Source organism: Bombina bombina, chromosome 2 (genome assembly GCF_027579735.1).
Source record: "Bombina bombina isolate aBomBom1 chromosome 2, aBomBom1.pri, whole genome shotgun sequence".
NCBI lineage: Eukaryota > Metazoa > Chordata > Amphibia > Anura > Bombinatoridae > Bombina > Bombina bombina.
Window position 1 is genome coordinate 177,243,143 of NC_069500.1, and position 18,650 is coordinate 177,261,792.

General features: G+C 39.0%; 1 protein-coding gene across 1 annotated transcript in view; it reads right to left on the reverse strand.

Moving 5' to 3' along the window:
- THBS4 (thrombospondin 4) overlaps positions 1 to 18,650 on the reverse strand; it is a 160,805-nt gene that overhangs the window by 35,500 nt on the left and 106,655 nt on the right. The window contains exons 15-17 of the mRNA XM_053701357.1: positions 11,101 to 11,153; positions 754 to 947; positions 147 to 325 (exon numbers count right to left, since the gene is read on the reverse strand). Coding sequence (XP_053557332.1) covers positions 147 to 325; positions 754 to 947; positions 11,101 to 11,153 — 426 coding nt within the window. The remainder of the gene's footprint in view (positions 1 to 146; positions 326 to 753; positions 948 to 11,100; positions 11,154 to 18,650) is intronic.

The window sequence follows — 18,650 nt, forward strand, 5'->3', positions numbered from 1 at the left end:
CTTTTAGAAGTAACACAAATATGAATGTCCCTTTGAACAGTGAAGCTCGGTAATATTAATTTGCCATTTATTGCAGATGCTCTCCCTTAAAACATGGAAGAATTTAACTCATTGCCACTTAATATTCTGTGCTTAAAGGTTGTTACCTGATTCAAAACAATCCAGTTTGGATCAATCTGAGCATCACCTTCTGGATCCAAAACAACTGTCTGATAGGCCCTAAAATCAGTCAGTGTAATCTCTGCATTTTCAGGGCAGACATCAATGCGATCAATAACTGTATCCTGGTCAAAATCTGACTCACAAATGTCTCCCACTCCATCATCTGGAGAAAGAAAATTAAAATGTCAGAAATCAACTCCCACAGCTACTTATACCCAATGAACAATGTGTGTGTTGACTCATAACACATCTGCTCAATTATTGGTTGTGTTGTCTGAAATTGTATACTTGCACGCAAAGCATTCTGGGATATTATTTTCCCATTTTCTAAGGAATCCACAGCACCAATGCAGATTGGAGTTTATCTATAAATGTGCCCTATCTACCAAGATGATGACGTGGAGAGCAAATATTTTTCAAGGGTGGTAAAGTTAGATTATTGCAATTCCTAGTTAAAAAATATAGGCAAAATAAAATATATAAGCCCTTATTCCCTGTATATCCATCTATGAAATACATAAATACCTAGATTTAATGTCTAAATATGTCTGATGGTTTGTTAGTGATACAATAAATAAATCTCAGGCTTACTATTGTCATCCTCTTGTCCAGGGTTGGGGACCAGTCTGCAGTTATCCGGCCCTGGAGGAATAATGTCAGGAATTCCATCATTATCGTCATCATCATCACATTCATCCCCAAGTCCATCCTTGTCAGTGTCCAACTGGGAGCTGTTAATGACTGTAGGGCAGTTGTCTGTGCTGTCTTGGTGGCCGTCACCATCACTGTGATATGTAAAGAAGTGACATAAACAGCCATGTCATATGTGCATTTAATATCCTGCTCCATGACAAGGTGACAGCAAATAGTTACCTAAGTAACAATATTTATCTCTACGAACCATTTTCAATCTCCTCCAAGTATTTTTATATTTTCTCATGCAGCCATACAAATAATGCTGTACAATGCCAGGGCCCTTCTATTACCATAAAACACAAATGAACATGAATCTGTTACAGTAAATTTAATAGACAATCTATTCATAGGGGCTGATTTATCAAGCCCGGTATGCATTTAAATGCATCTGTTTCCGCGTGAGCCTTCAAAGCCCTCTTAAGACCGCTGCTCCTTAACTCGTCCACCACCTTTGAGGCGGCGGAGAGCAATGACCCCGATCGGAGGCGGCATTGCACAAGCATTTCACTAGAAATGCTTGTGCAATGATAAATACCGAAAGCGTATGCTGTCGGCATTTATCGATGTGCGGCGGACATGATCCGCTACAACGAATCATGTCCATCCGCACATTGTTAAATCAGCCCCTATATGTGTCAGTTGCATAATTTCTAACAAATGTTTTGTTCAATTGATTTCTAAATAATGTGTAATGCAGGTTTCCCTGCTGTACTGAGGGACACCAGCACCTACAGCTCTATAACACTATAAAGACAACATAATAGCCCCTTATCCAGCCCATTAGTTTGCTCTGTATTTTTTATACTACAAAAGGTGATTTTTAGCTTTGATTCTTATGTCATTGCAAACCATTAGAAAGAGATGTTATTTAAAAAAGTGTAAAATCACTTGCGTTACTAATGTGATCTGTAGTGACTGCACTGCCAACATCCCACCATAAGTACATAACACTGAAACAATCATGAGCATGAATACATTTACATCTTGTCTAGAAGCAGTTTTACTCTAGGTGGGAATTATCAAAAGTGTTTCACTGACAGCTTTTACCGTGCACTGATCATATGCACATACACTGCATTTATTGTGTTGGCAATTATTTAAATTGTGTCATCAATGGCAAATTCATTCTCTGCTGGCTCTCAGGGGCACTGAATAAAGGAGCAAGAGGCAAATCTCTATTTACTTAAAGTGTTTTTAGAAGTATATTTGTATTTAAGAACTTTTATATTGCGGCTTTGAGTTCTATTTCTATTTAAACAAAACAACACCAAAAAAAACAAATGAGAAATTGTTTAAAAATGTAAGTACTGCAAACGTATGCACAGAGACCTAGAAAATCCATGCTGGATTAAAAGAGTAAGGGCAAGCTGTTGTAGAGATAGGTGTAATGCAAATGGAAAGGGTTAAACAGACATAAAACCCAAATTGTTACTTTCATAATCTAGATAGGAGTGTACAGTTAAACAAAAAACAGCAGGTATGTAGGCTCAGGAGCACTGCACCTTTCTGGAGCGCTATATGACAGCATTTTTAGAAAACAAGCTAAAGATGGGTGCACAATGCAGGGCAGCTAATAAGATACTAGCATGTATTAAAAGAGGTATTGATTCAAGGGAAGAAAGCATAATTCTGTGACTATATAAATCCCTGGTAAGACATCACCTTTCGTATGTAGTGCAGTACTGGGGACCGATCTAAAAAAAAGACATTTCATACCTTGAAAAAGTTCAGAGAAGGGCCACAAAGCTAATAAGGGGAATGGATAGTTTAAGCTATGAGGAGAGGCTAGCCAAACTGGGTCTGTTTTCTCTAGAAAAAAGGCGCTTGAGAGGTGACATGATTACTTTATATAAATATATTCAAGGCCCATATACAGAGATGGCAGAAGCTCTGTTTATTCCAAGAAAATTGTTTGTGACAAGAGGTCACAATTTAAGGCTGGAGGAAAGGAGATTTAATCTACAGCAACGGAAACGTTTTTTCACTATACGAGCAATCAAATTGTGGAACTCATTACCAGAGGTAGTGAATGCCAATACCTTAGATACATTTAAAAATGGTTTGGATACATTTCTGGGTAGAAACAGAATTCATGGATATGATTGCTTGTGTTAAATGGGTCCCCTTTTAATGGGATTCATTTAAGCTTAACTGGAGCTTTTTTGTAAGTACATTAGATTTGTATAGGTTGAACTCAATGGATTTTGGTCTTTTTTTCAACCTCATCTATTATGTTACTATGTTACTATGTTTATGTTTGTAAGAATGCTTTAACCAATGTTATACATTGTAAATCATTGTTGGTCTCTAGTGCCCAAAAGTCTACCACATTGGTATAAGTCACAGAGTGCTCCAGATATGCGTCCAATACCCACCGTATACCCTTCAACTAACAATACCATGAAACAAAGTACATTTGATTTAAATTGAAAACTTTTATGCTCCATCTGAATCATCAAATAATCATTTTGAGTTTCACGTTGTCCCTTTAATGAGCAGTACAGGTCCTCACTGGGAAACAGCACTGGTTATCGCTAGCCCAGTGTACATACAGCAAGTGGGAGTGAAACCCATGAGTCAGGCAAGATAGCTGAGTAAAAAACAATGCTATTAGCTCTTTAAGTCTAGGCTCTCTCCTCCATTTGATAAGTATTTTATCCTTGACCTAAAAAAAAAAAATATTCTTGAGAAAAGTTTAACGAGTTCCAGATGCTCTAACTAATGAGGCTTGTTGGCAGTGAACTGAAATGATATCTGTGTGACAGGATTTGGATTTCCACAAACTTATCTTGGTTCTCACATGCTGTAACTGTAGCCAGCGTTGTACAAAACATGAAACACAACGTGATTCAGACAGAGCACCTCATTTTTAATTCACTTCTATTATCAAATTTGCTTCATTCTCATGTTGTTATTTTTTTTAAAAGATCATACCTAGGTAGCCCTATATGCCAATATGTTTACAAGAGTACTAAATGGCAGCAGCCTGCAAAATGTATAACTTTGTTGAAGGCATTCTTGAAAAGCTGCTGCCGCCATATAGTGTTCCAGACACATGCATTCCCGAGCCTTACTACCTGCTTTTCAACAAAGGATACCAAAAGAGCAAAGATAATTTGATAAAATATACCAATTGGATTATTTTTTTTATAATAAATTGTACACTCTGTCTGTATGTAATTGCCTACAATAACAGTAATCTTGTCACCAAAAATAATTATTTGAGGGTATAAAATGACATGGAAATATTAGGCTAAAAACTGATATTAAGCTCATTAAACAGACACAACATATTTATATATACATATATACTGTAAATATATATATATATATATATATATATATATATATATATATATATATATATATATATATATATCAATAATTCCCACACTGTTAGGTTTGCTTTGATCATGTAAGAAATATTTCTAGGATCTGACAGTAAATTGTAGTCATAAGGCTCTATTGCCATCTAGTGGCCATATATATGTAATACAGCCTCCTTTTTTTCCATCTCCTGGCTTTACAGGCCATGAAATCCCCAAAAAATTCAATCATGATTTAAACAACTTTCCACTATACTTCTATAATCAGATTTGTTTAATTCTCTTGGTATAATTTGTTTAAGAGCAGTTTAAGAGCAGTAATGCACTATTTAGCTATCTCTATTTGAATAATTTAAAATTTAATTTTGATTATTCTGTTCTTTTTAACTTATTTTTCTAACTTTGTTGTTTAATTTATAACACATACTTGTTGCTTTTAAAATATCATAACATTATTAACAAGAAATTGATATATTTTGCTACCATATCAATATGTCCTTTTAATTACATATCATGTTATTATTACAGTTAGGTTATAATTTAAACATTACCTGGATTGTGAAAAACATAATTTATGCTTACCTGATAAATTTATTTCTCTTGTGGTGTATCCAGTCCACGGATCATCCATTACTTGTGGGATATTCTCATTCCCAACAGGAAGTTGCAAGAGGATCACCCACAGCAGAGCTGTTATATAACTCCACCCCTAACTGCCATATCCAGTCATTCGACCGAAAACAAGCAGAGAAAGGAGAAACCATAGGGTGCAGTGGTGACTGTAGTTTAAATTTAAAAATTACCTGCCTTAAAATGACAGGGCGGGCCATGGACTGGATACACCACAAGAGAAACAAACTCATCAGGCAAGCACAAATCATGTTTTCTCTTGTAAGGTGTATCCAGTCCACGGATCATCCATTACTTGTGGGATACCAATACCAAAGCTAAAGTACACGGATGAAGGGAGGGACAAGGCAGGTACTTAAACGGAAGGTACCACTGCCTGCAAAACCTTTCTCCCAAAAATAGCCTCCGAAGAAGCAAAAGTATCAAATTTGTAGAATTTTGAAAAAGTATGAAGCGAAGACCAAGTCGCCGCCTTGCAAATCTGTTCAACAGAAGCCTCATTTTTAAAGGCCCATGTGGAAGCCACAGCTCTAGTAGAATGAGCTGTAATCCTTTCAGGAGGCTGCTGGCCAGCAGTCTCATAAGCTAAGCGGATTATGCTTCTTAGCCAAAAAGAAAGAGAGGTTGCCGAAGCCTTTTGGCCTCTCCTCGGTCCAGAGTAGACAACAAACAAAGCAGATGTTTGACGAAAATCTTTAGTAGCTTGTAAGTAAAACTTTAAAGCACGAACCACGTTCAGATTGTGTAATAGGCGCTCCTTCTTTGAAGAAGGATTAGGACACAAAGATGGAACAACAATCTCTTGATTGATATTCTTATTAGATACCACCTTAGGTAAAAACCCAGGTTTGGTACGCAGGACTACCTTATCCGCATGGAAGATCAGATAAGGAGAATCACATTGTAAAGCAGATAACTCGGAGACTCTACGAGCCGAGGAAATCGCCACCAAAAAAAGAACTTGAGTTTGATATCTATGGAATGAAGAGGTTCAAACGGAACTCCTTGAAGAACTTTAAGAACCAGATTTAAGCTCCATGGCGGAGCAACAGGTTTAAATACAGGCTTGATTCTAACTAAAGCCTGACAAAATGCCTGAACGTCTGGAACATCTGCCAGACGCTTGTGCAAAAGAATAGACAGGGCAGAAATCTGTCCCTTTAAAGAACTAGCTGACAATCCTTTTTCCAAACCTTCTTGGAGAAAGGATAATATCCTGGGAATCCTAACCTTACTCCATGAGTAACCCTTGGATTCACACCAATAAAGATATCTACGCCATATCTTACGGTAAATTTTCCTGGTGACAGGCTTTCGTGCCTGTATTAAGGTATCAATGACTGACTCGCAGAAGCCACGCTTTGATAAAATCAAGCGTTCAATCTCCAGGTAGTCAGTCTCAGAGAAATTAGATTTGGATGATTGAAAGGACCTTGTAGTAGAAGGTCTTGTCTTAACGGCAGAGTCCAAGGTGGAAAGGATGACATGTCCACTAGATCTGCATACCAGGTCCTGCGTGGCCACGCAGGCGCTATCAAGATCACTGATGCTCTCTCCTGCTTGATCTTTGCAATCAGTTGAGGGAGCAGAGGAAACGGTGGAAACACATAAGCCAGGTTGAAAGACCAAGGCACTGCTAGAGCATCTATCAGCGTCGCCCCGGGATCCCTGGACCTGGATCCGTAACAAGGAAGCTTGGCGTTCTGGCGAGACGCCATGAGATCCAGTTCTGGTTTGCCCCAACGATGAATCAATTGTGCAAACACCTCTGGATGGAGTTCCCACTCCCCCGGATGAAAAGTCTGACGACTTAGAAAATCCGCCTCCCAGTTCTCTACACCTGGGATATGGATAGCTGATAGGTGGCAAGAGTGAATCTCTGCCCAGCGAATTATCTTTGAGACTTCTAACATCGCTAGGGAACTCCTTGTTCCCCCTTGATGGTTGATGTAAGCCACAGTCGTGATGTTGTCTGACTGAAATCTGATGAACCTCAGAGTTGCTAACTGAGGCCAAGCCTGAAGAGCATTGAATATCGCTCTCAGTTCCAGAATATTTATTGAACGGAGTGTCTCCTCCTGAGTCCACGATCCCTGAGCCTTCAGGGAGTTCCAGACTGTACCCCAAACTAGAAGAATGGCATCTGTCGTTACAATTGTCCAATCTGGCCTGCGAAAGGTCATACCTTTGGACAGATGGACCCGAGATAGCCACCAGAGAAGAGAATCCCTGGTCTCTTGATCCAGATTTAGTAGAGGGGACAAATCTGTGTAATCCCCATTCCACTGACTGAGCATGCAGAGTTGCAGTGGTCTGAGATGTAGGCGTGCAAACGGCACTATGTCCATTGCCGCTAACATTAAGCTGATTACTTCCATGCACTGAGCCACCGAAGGGCGCGGAATGGAATGAAGAACACGGCAGGAATTTAGAAGTTTTGATAACCTGGACTCCGTCAGGTAAATTTTCATTTCTACAGAATCTATCAGAGTTCCTAGGAAGGAAACTCTTGTGAGGGGGTATAGAGAACTCTTTTCCTCGTTCACTTTCCACCCATGCGACCTCAGAAATGCCAGTACTATGTCCGTGTGAGACTTGGCAATTTGGAAGTTTGACGCCTGTATCAGGATGTCGTCTAAATAAGGGGCCACTGCTATGCCCCGCGGCCTTAGGACCGCCAGAAGCGACCCCAGAACCTTCGTAAAAATTCTTGGGGCTGTAGCTAATCCAAAGGGAAGAGCTACAAACTGGTAATGCCTGTCTAGAAAGGCAAACCTGAGAAACCGATGATGATCTTTGTGAATCGGAATGTGAAGATAAGCATCCTTTAAATCCACTGTAGTCATATATTGACCCTCCTGGATCATAGGTAGGATGGTACGAATAGTTTCCATCTTGAATGATGGAACTCTGAGGAATTTGTTTAAGATCTTTAGATCCAAAATTGGTCTGAAGGTTCCCTCTTTTTTGGGAACCACAAACAGATTTAAGTAAAATCCCTGTCCCTGTTCCTCCTTTGGAACTGGATGGATCACTCCCATAACTAGGAGGTCTCGTACACAGTGTAAGAATGCCTCTCTCTTTATCTGGTTTGCAGATAATTGTGAAAGGTGAAATCTCCCTTTTGGGGGGGAAGCTTTGAAGTCCAGAAGATATCCCTGGGATATAATTTCCAACGCCCAGGGATCCTGGACATCTCTTGCCCACGCGTGGGCGAAGAGTGAAAGTCTGCCCCCTACTAGATCCGTTACTGGATAGGGGGCCGTTCCTTCATGCTGTCTTAGAGGCAGCAGCAGGCTTTTTGGCCTGCTTACCTTTGTTCCAGGTCTGGTTAGGTCTCCAGACCGTCTTGGACTGAGCAAAAGTTCCCTCTTGTTTTGCATTAGAGGAAGTTGATGCCGCTCCTGCCTTGAAGTTTCGAAAGGCACGAAAATTAGACTGTTTGGCCCTTGATTTGGACCTATCCTGAGGAAGGGCATGACCTTTTCCTCCAGTGATATCAGCAATAATCTACTTCAAACCAGGCCCGAATAGGGTCTGCCCCTTGAAGGGAATGTTAAGCAGCTTAGACTTTGAAGTAACGCCTGGATGGCAAAACCAGAATTCTTAGCCGTTAGTTTAGTCAAATGAACAATGCCATCAGAAACAAAAGAATTGGCTAGCTTAAGTGCTCTAAGCTTGTCAAGTATGTCATCCAATGGAGTCGCTACCTGTAAAGCCTCTTCCAGAGACTCAAACCAGAACGCCGCAGCAGCAGTGACAGGAGCAATGCATGCAAGGGGCTGTAGGATAAAACCTTGTTGAATAAACATTTTCTTAAGGTAACCCTCTAACTTTTTATCCATTGGATCTAAAAAAGCACAACTGTCCTCGACAGGGATAGTAGAACGCTTTGCTAGAGTAGAAACTGCTCCCTCCACCTTAGGGACTGTCTGCCATAAGTCCCGTGTGGTGGCGTCTATTGGAAAAATGTTTCTAAAAATAGGAGGGGGAGAGAACAGCACACCTGGTCTATCCCATTCCTTAGTAATAATTTCTGTAAACCTTTTAGGTATTGGAAAAACATCAGTACACACCGGCACTGCATAGTATTTATCCAGTCTACATAATTTCTCTGGCACTGCAATTGTATCACAGTCATTCAGAGCAGCTAAAACCTCCCTGAGTAACACGCAGAGGTGTTCAAGCTTAAATTTAAATGTAGAAATATCAGAATCAGGTTGCATTATCTTCCCTGAGTCAGAAACATCACTCACAGACTGAAGCTCTCCTTCCTCAGCTTCTGCATATTGTGAGGCAGTATCAGACATGGTTCTTAAAGCGTCAGTATGCTCTGTATTCAGTCTAACTCCAGAGCTATCTCGCTTTCCTCTAAATTCAGGTAGTCTAGCTAATACCGCTGACAGTGTATTATCCATGACTGCCGCCATGTCTTGTAAAGTAAACGCTATGGGCGCCCTGGATGTACTTGGCGCCATTTGAGCGTGAGTCCCTTGAGCGGGAGTCAAAGGAGCTGACACGTGGGGAGAGTTAGTCGGCATAACTTCCCACTCGTCAGATTCCTCTGGGGATAAATTTTTTAAAGACAGAATATGATCTTTATTGCTTAAAGTGAAATCAGTACATTTGGTACACATTCTAAGAGGGGGTTCCACCATGGCTTTTAAACATAATGAACAAGGAGTTTCCTCTATGTCAGACATGTTTACACAGACTAGCAATGAGACCAGCAAGCTTGGAAAACACTTTAATTCAAGCAAATATAAAAAACGGTAATGTGCCTTTAACAGAAACAAATTTTGTCAAAATTTGAAAAACAGTGAAAAAAGGCAGTAAATCAAACGACATTTTTACAGTGTGTATAATAAGCTAGCAGAGCATTGCACCCACTTGCAAATGGATGATTTACCCCTTAATTCAAAAAACGGATCAAAAAACGTTTTTTAACAGTCACAACAAACTGCCACAGCTCTGCTGTGGCCCTACCTTCCCAAATAAACGACTTTGGAAAGCCTCTGAGCCCTTTAGAGATGTCCTATAGCATTCAGGGGACTCCTGGAGGAAGCTGGATGTCTCAGTCTGTAATTTTAACTGCGCAAAAAAAGCGCTAAATTAGGCCCCTCCCACTCATGCTACAACAGTGGAAAGCCACAGGAAACTGTTTCTAGGCAAATTTAAGCCAGCCATGGGGAAAAACTAGGCCCCAATAAAGTTTTATCACCAAAACATATATAAAAACGCTTAAACATACCAGCAAACGTTTTATATTGTAAATTTATAAGAGTATTACCTCTGAAAGTAAGCATGATACCAGTCGCTATTAAATCACTGTATCCAGGCTTACCTTACATAAATCCGGTATCAGCAGCATTTTCTAGCATTTACATCTCTAGAATTTTTTTTTAACTGCACATACCTCATAGCAGGATAACCTGCACGCCATTCTCCCGCTGAAGTTACCTCACTCCTCAGTCATATGTGAGAACAGCAATGGATCTTAGTTACAACCTGCTAAGATCATAGAAAACGCAGGCAGATTCTTCTTCTATTTACTGCCTGGGATAAAATAGTACAACTCCGGTACCATTTAAAAATAACAAACTTTTGATTGAAGAAAAAACTAACTATATTTCACCACTTCTCTCTTACTACCTCCATGCTTGTTGAGAGTTGCAAGAGAATGACTGGGTATGGCAGTTAGGGGTGGAGCTATATAACAGCTCTGCTGTGGGTGATCCTCTTGCAACTTCCTGTTGGGAATGAGAATATCCCACAAGTAATGGATGATCCGTGGACTGGATACACCTTACAAGAGAAATATGAATTTCTGCTTGATTTCTTTTTTCTACATCGTACCAGTTTTATAAATGTGTTTTTAAATAATAATAATATCTGTAAACAAACTCCTAACATCCCTCTTTAAAATTAAATATTTTGTAACAAAAATGGAAAAGTTATTAACAAGTTGCTAGTCTAGTCAAAATTAAACTTTCATGATTCAGATAGAGCATGTACTTTTAACCAACTTTCTAATTTACTCCTGTTATCAATTTTTCTTCGTTCTCTTAGTATCTTTTTCTGAAAAAGCAAGAATGTAAGCTTAGGAGCCCGCCCATTTTTGGTTCAGCACCTGAGTAGGATTTTCTGATTGGTGTATAAATGTAGCCACCACTTTTCTAATAGGAGCAAATTAGAAAGTTGCTTAAAATTGCATGCTCTATCTGAATCATGAAAGTTTAATTTTGACTAGACTATCCCTTTAAAAGTATTTTGTCTAATGTCATACCTGTCTTGATTAGTATCACAGGAGTCTCCAACCAGGTCATTGTCAATGTCTGACTACAGGAAGAAAATAAAGCATTATTACTTACCGCATAAAGCATTATCACCACTTACAACATGCGATTCAAGCACACAGAATTAACTTTAATTAATGTAATTTGTTTAATCTCATTTATTTTAGGTAATACAAATCTGCTATGGAGGAAAAAACATAAAATTATGGTTCTTAGAATAACTAGCGGGAGGGAATACAAAAATTCACATTTACAATGTTTTACGACCAGAGGCGTAACTAGAAACCCCAGGGCCCCAGTGCAAGAATCCAAGAAGGGCCCCCACACACGCAGGCAGGGCCGGTTTTATGATATTTGGCCACACAGGCGAGAATAGTGGCACCCAGTATATGGCCTGTTACTACACCCATTCTAACAAATACTGCTACATCTCAGGTGTCTCACACAGTACACACAATCCATCATTAGGCAGCACGCCAGCACCAATATATACACTGACCATTTGGAAGCATCAGACTACTGACAGTTCTTCAGTTTCTCACGCAGTAAAGACATTTTTTCTTTAGGTAGAACCTAGTATAAACAGTCCATTTGCAGTCACAAGTGAACTAAAAGGTCTACAGTTTCTCACAAAGTATACATACAGAATTCCATATACAGACAGGTCTGAGGTGTCACACATACAGCACTGATCAATCTCAAATGCTATACACACATTTATAAATATATTAATATGCATGTATATTATGGTTATCCGTCTTATGAGGGGCCATATTTGCTTGTACTGAGAAGTCACCGAGGATACGTGCACACAAACTACTGTTGTACATCAAGTAACACACATATGTGCAAATGTATAGTACTATACCATGGTGAGGGGTATAGACAGTATGAAACAATCAGAACAGAAGGTATCACAAACAATACTGTTGTACATCAAATACACGTATGTCAAAACAAAAAGTACTAATGAGTCATGAAGGAAACACATGGATATGCCAAATAATTATTATTTAGCAAATGACATAACACAGAAAGAATCCCCTTAGTTTTTTATGAAAGAAAAAATAAAGTATTTTCTAAATCAAGGTTTGTTAATTTCCTGGAACTACAGCTTAAACATATGTTAATATATTGCTAGCCACATTCTCAAGAATGCAAACAAATAAATAAAATAAAGTTAAACTGAAGGTGCTGGCAGCTGCCTGATTCAACAAAACTTTCCTAAGCAACTCTTATCTAGTTCTGGGGTTGGTAATATGCAAAGGGGGTGGCATGGTTATTCTGGTAATGTATACTGTAAACTGTTTTGGAAATGCTAGAAATTAATAATATTTGGATCCAGACCAATTATGAATATCTGAGTAATGGTCTGTACCTTTGCTTTGCAGCAATATAATTGCAAACCACATGCATGATCCTAGCCAACAGTGTCAAAGCTGCAGCCAAGGGGTTAAAGTACAATGCGAGCATATGGTAACTGTTCCTACACACTCCCTTCCTTTACTGTCACTCCTGTGTGAAGTAGTCATTGTATCATCTTCCCTGTTTTTCCTTCTTTTAGTTTATAGAGTTAATCCTACTTTATTACCTTACCTCACAGAGAGCTGTCAATCTCTGTCAGAGTCCCTTGTGTGTTTTTTTTTAATTGATCACCCAGACGCCCACTCGGTCCCAGAGAGTCTCCCTGCGTGGCCCCAAACCCACTAAATGTGGCACCACGTACATCAAGGAGGAGTCAGGACCACCGCATTCATCTGTCCTACTCCTCCCGATTCCCTCCCTGTTGCAAAACAGGCAGCAGATACTGCAAGGGCCAGACACCTTGCCGATCCCTGTCAATACATCAGAGTGGCTATCACCTATCTGCACAATGTACAGTAATTGCAGAAGCGGCAGCGGCTATTGAATGTGATGGGCGGTATTGCAGAAGACCAGGAGCAGCAGAGGGCTTTTATTTTTTACACTTTTGATCACTACGAAAAACATCAATAATCAATATTCAGTTCTCTGATTTTAAAGAGACATTTAACGCTAAATTGAATTCACCATAAAGCATTTATGTGCTGTAAAAACAAAACTTTGCAGTTTAAACTAAGGACCAGATTACAAGTCGAGCGCTATATATCATTTTCGCGAAAGCGATATTAGTGCTCCACTGGGTAATACCAGCGCACACTAATGTGAGCTGGCACTACAAGTTGATCGCAATGCGAACGCAAGCTTGAGTTTGCATTGCTAGGAAGCATTGTGCTTACGAGAGAGCACTTCCATAGGCTCCAATTGGAGCCTCATTCTCATGCTCACGCAGCAAAGCGAGTAAGTAGCGCAGCGATGGCAGCAAATCTTAAATAAATATATTTACAGGGAACACACATTTCCCTTAGACCGCAATGTAGGGTTACCATATTGCCGCTTTAAAAAGGGACACATGTGAAAAATACATATGTCAGGGCTGTTTAAAAAATGTTTTGTATAAAAACCATGACATATGTATTTTTCATATTTTTAAAGCGGCAATATGGTAACCCTACCGCAATGTTTTTTAAACACCCCACTCCCACCAACTTTTAGCCGTTTTTATAAAAAAAATGCTACACTTTTTTAAATTAAAAACTAAAATGCCCACTATTTTGAAGGCATTTGGGTCACTTTTAGAAAATTAACCAGAAATCGAATCTCTAGTTAATTTTCTGAGCGCTAATTGCTACCGCGAGCTTGCGGTAGCAATAACCAGCCACTTGTAATGGCCGGTTATTTATCGCATGCCTGCAAATGGGCAAATTTGGCTGTTTGCAGGCACGCAATAATTTAGCGCTCCACTTGTAATCTAGCCCTACATATTTATGTTGCTAGCTTTTGTAGTTTAAAGGAGCAGTAAAGTCAAAACGAAACTTTCAAGATTCAGATATAGCATGTAATAAACAACGTAACTACCAATTTACTCCTATTAACTATTTTTTTGTTCTCTTGGTATTCTTTGGTGAAAATCATACCTAGGCACTACTAGGAGCTAGCAGTGGATATAAAAAGTCTACACACCCCTGTTAAAATGTCAGGTTTCTGTGATGTAAAAAAATGAGACAAAGATTAATCATTTCAGAACTTTTTCCACCTTTAATGTGACCTAAAAACTACACAACTCAATTGAAAAAACAAACTGAATTCTTTTAGAGGGAGGGACGTAAACCAAAAAATAATAATGTGGTTGCATAAGTGTGCACACCCGCCTATAACTGGGGATGTAGCTGTGTTCAGAATTAAGCAAGCACATTCAAAATCATGTTAAATAGGAGTCAGTACACACCTGCCATCATTTAAAGTGCCTCTGATTAACCCCAAATAAAGTTCAGCTGTTCTAGTAGGTCTTTTCTGACATTTTCTTAATCACATCCTACAGCAAAAGCCATGGTCCACAGAGAGCTTCCAAAGCATCAGAGGGATCTCATTGTTAAAAGGTATCAGTCAGGAGAAGGGTACAAAAGAATTTCCAAGGCATTAGATATACCATGGAACACAGTGAAGACAGTCATCATCAAGTGAAGAAAATATGGTGCAACAGTGACATTACCAAGAACTGGATGTCCCTCTAACATCAAAGAAAAGACAAGAAGAAAACTGGTCTGGGAGGCTGCCAAGAGGCCAACAGCAACATTACAGGAGCGTCAGGAATATCTGGCAAGTACTGGCTGTGTGGTACATGTAACAACAATCTCCCGTATTCTTCATATGTCTGGGCAATTGGGTAGAGTGACAAGACGGAAGCCTTTTCTTACTAAGAAAAACATCCAAGCCTGGCTAAATTTTGCAATAACACATCTGACGTCTCCCAAAAGCAAGGTGTTCTGGTCTGATGAAATCAAGGTTGAACTTTCTGGCCATAATTCCAAAAGATATGTTTGGCGCTAAAACAACACTGCACATCACCAAAAGATCACCATACCCACAGTGAAACATGGTGGTGGCAGCATCATGCTTTGGGGCTGTTTTTCTTCACCTGGAACTGGGGCCTTAGTTAAGATATAGGGAATTATGAACAGTTCCAAATACCATTCAATATTGGCACAAAACCTTCAGGCTTCTGCTAGAAAGCTGAACATGAAGAGGAACTTCATCTTTCAGCATGACAATGACCCAAAGCATCCATCCAAATCAACAAAGGAATGGCTTCACCAGAAGAAGATTAAAGTTTTGGAATGGCCCAGCAAGAGCCCAGACTTGAATCCGATTGAAAATCTGTGGGGTGATCTGAAGAGGGCTGTGCACAGGAGATGCCCTCGCAGTCTGACATATTTAGAGTGTTTTTGAAAAGAAGAGTGGGCAAATCTTGCTAAGTCAAGATGTGCCATGCTGATAGACTCATACCCAAAAAGACTGAGTGCTGTAATAAAATCAAAAGGTGCTTCAACAAAGAATTAGTTTATGCAACCATATTATTTTATTTTTACTTCCCTCCACTTAAAAGATTTCAGTTTGTTTTTCAATTGAGTTGCACAGTTTATAGGTCGCATTAAAGGTGGAAAAAGTTCTGAAATGATTTATCTTTGTCTCATTTTTTTACATCACAGAAACCTGACATTTTAACAGGGGTGTGTAGACTTTTGCATACCTGGGCACTACTAGGAACTAGCTGCTGATTGGTAGCTGCATGTATGCCTCTCTTGGTGTGTTCAGTTAGCTCCCAGTAGTGCATTACAGCTCCTTCATCAAAGGATACCAAGAGAATGACACAAATTTGACAACATAAGTAAATTTGAACGTTATTTAAAATTGTATGCTCTATCTGAATTATGAAAGAAAAAATAAATAAATGAAACTATATGTTCCTTTGGGTTAAGGAGTTAATGTGTTTCCAATAACTTGTTTTACCAGCTGCAGATTATAAAATGTATAAACAATTGCGTAATTATGTTTACTTTTGTATATGAAATAGCCGGTTTTGTTCTTTACAATGGGTTGAGCTTGCACGGAATTCAAATCTAATTATGTTATCACTTTCTGCACACACACGTGCTTCTTTATATTATCTCTGTATACTAAAGCCCAATCAAAAGTTTGCCACCAAAAATGTGAAAAAACACATTTACCCTAGCAGGGACAATCTTGGTGCAATTATCAAAGAAAATGGGTTGTCCCTGCGAGTGACGAGCTTTCTCCCATAGAAATAATAACAGCTCTCTGCTATGTAAAAGTTTGCAGTGGAGAATGACGTACACAGGGAGAACCCAGAGTATGTCTAAACATTAGTAATACGCCTAATACAAATAAAAAATATTCTGTTTTCAGTGCACTGTTAATTTTGTGCGCATTTGTTTTCCTTTCGGTGTAATTACAGTTTGAGTATTTTGATAAAAACTCACAAACTTTTAAATTGCAATTAAAACAATGAGATCTGTAGGGCGAAATGTTTATGCTTGGATTTAAGAGACAATTTTATACACAACCATGTTCAGCCCATTTTACGATAAAAAAGCAAACAATTACGCTTTGTATTTTGTACTTACAAGTACGTATTTTTTGCACATCCAGTGTACACTGAGCATATTTAATACAATTTATTCCTGTGTAATTTACATAACAGGATTTTTAGTGAACAATTTTGTTATGATTTTTGATGCATCTTAACAATACATTTTTTTGCCTATGTATTATTGTTTGAATGGTTCAGTTATTTGTTTTGTATAATATTAAAATTATGATTTTCATTGTGAACTTTTGTAATGTATGAATCTCATTCCTATATGAAAATGCAGTATATGCCCTTTAGCGAGACACACTGTTTTCAGGGTAAAAAATGGGCTTTAAAGAATTCCATCGGGGAAATAGAAGTACAGACGAGCATTATTATAGAATCTCACCAGCCCAGAGACCTTTAGATCACTGCGCATTTCGGGCCATATTTTTAAAAGCTCTCTACTCATGCGAGATGATCTAAGGCAGTGTTTCTCACCCTTTTTGTAGCAAGTACCCCATCAGGCATAAATATTTGTCCTCAGTACCCCCAAATGCACATAAAAATGATCAGGTAACAAAAATATGTGAAATGCCCCAGAATTTGGGGAATAGATAATGAAAGGGCACGCCACTGAGTACCCCTTACCAAAGCCCCAGGTACCCCCAGGGCACATGTACCACAGGTTGAGAAACTAGGATCTAAGGCATCTCATCAGTATGGAGAGGTCCCTAAAAAATGTTAGAAACACAAATTTTAATTTAAACGATCCTTATCTCACTATGCAGAGTTCTTGATGTGAAGAAGAGACACCTACATTACAATATAAGGTCATGTAATATGTTAGAACAAAAGCTTTTTATTACATGTGCACCTATGATTTAGGGATCTATTAATAAAAATTTGTGTACACTATTTAACAGAATCAGATATACCATGGAACACAGTGAAGACAGTCATCATCAAGTGAAGAAAATATGGTGCAACAGTGACATTACCAAGAACTGGATGTCCCTCTAACATCAAAGAAAAGACAAGAAGAAAACTGGTCTGGGAGGCTGCCAAGAGGCCAACAGCAACATTACAGGAGCGTCAGGAATATCTGGCAAGTACTGGCTGTGTGGTACATGTAACAACAATCTCCCGTATTCTTCATATGTCTGGGCAATTGGGTAGAGTGACAAGACGGAAGCCTTTTCTTACTAAGAAAAACATCCAAGCCTGGCTAAATTTTGCAATAACACATCTGACGTCTCCCAAAAGCAAGGTGTTCTGGTCTGATGAAATCAAGGTTGAACTTTCTGGCCATAATTCCAAAAGATATGTTTGGCGCTAAAACAACACTGCACATCACCAAAAGATCACCATACCCACAGTGAAACATGGTGGTGGCAGCATCATGCTTTGGGGCTGTTTTTCTTCACCTGGAACTGGGGCCTTAGTTAAGATATAGGGAATTATGAACAGTTCCAAATACCATTCAATATTGGCACAAAACCTTCAGGCTTCTGCTAGAAAGCTGAACATGAAGAGGAACTTCATCTTTCAGCATGACAATGACCCAAAGCATCCATCCAAATCAACAAAGGAATGGCTTCACCAGAAGAAGATTAAAGTTTTGGAATGGCCCAGCAAGAGCCCAGACTTGAATCCGATTGAAAATCTGTGGGGTGATCTGAAGAGGGCTGTGCACAGGAGATGCCCTCGCAGTCTGACATATTTAGAGTGTTTTTGAAAAGAAGAGTGGGCAAATCTTGCTAAGTCAAGATGTGCCATGCTGATAGACTCATACCCAAAAAGACTGAGTGCTGTAATAAAATCAAAAGGTGCTTCAACAAAGAATTAGTTTATGCAACCATATTATTTTATTTTTACTTCCCTCCACTTAAAAGATTTCAGTTTGTTTTTCAATTGAGTTGCACAGTTTATAGGTCGCATTAAAGGTGGAAAAAGTTCTGAAATGATTTATCTTTGTCTCATTTTTTTACATCACAGAAACCTGACATTTTAACAGGGGTGTGTAGACTTTTGCATACCTGGGCACTACTAGGAACTAGCTGCTGATTGGTAGCTGCATGTATGCCTCTC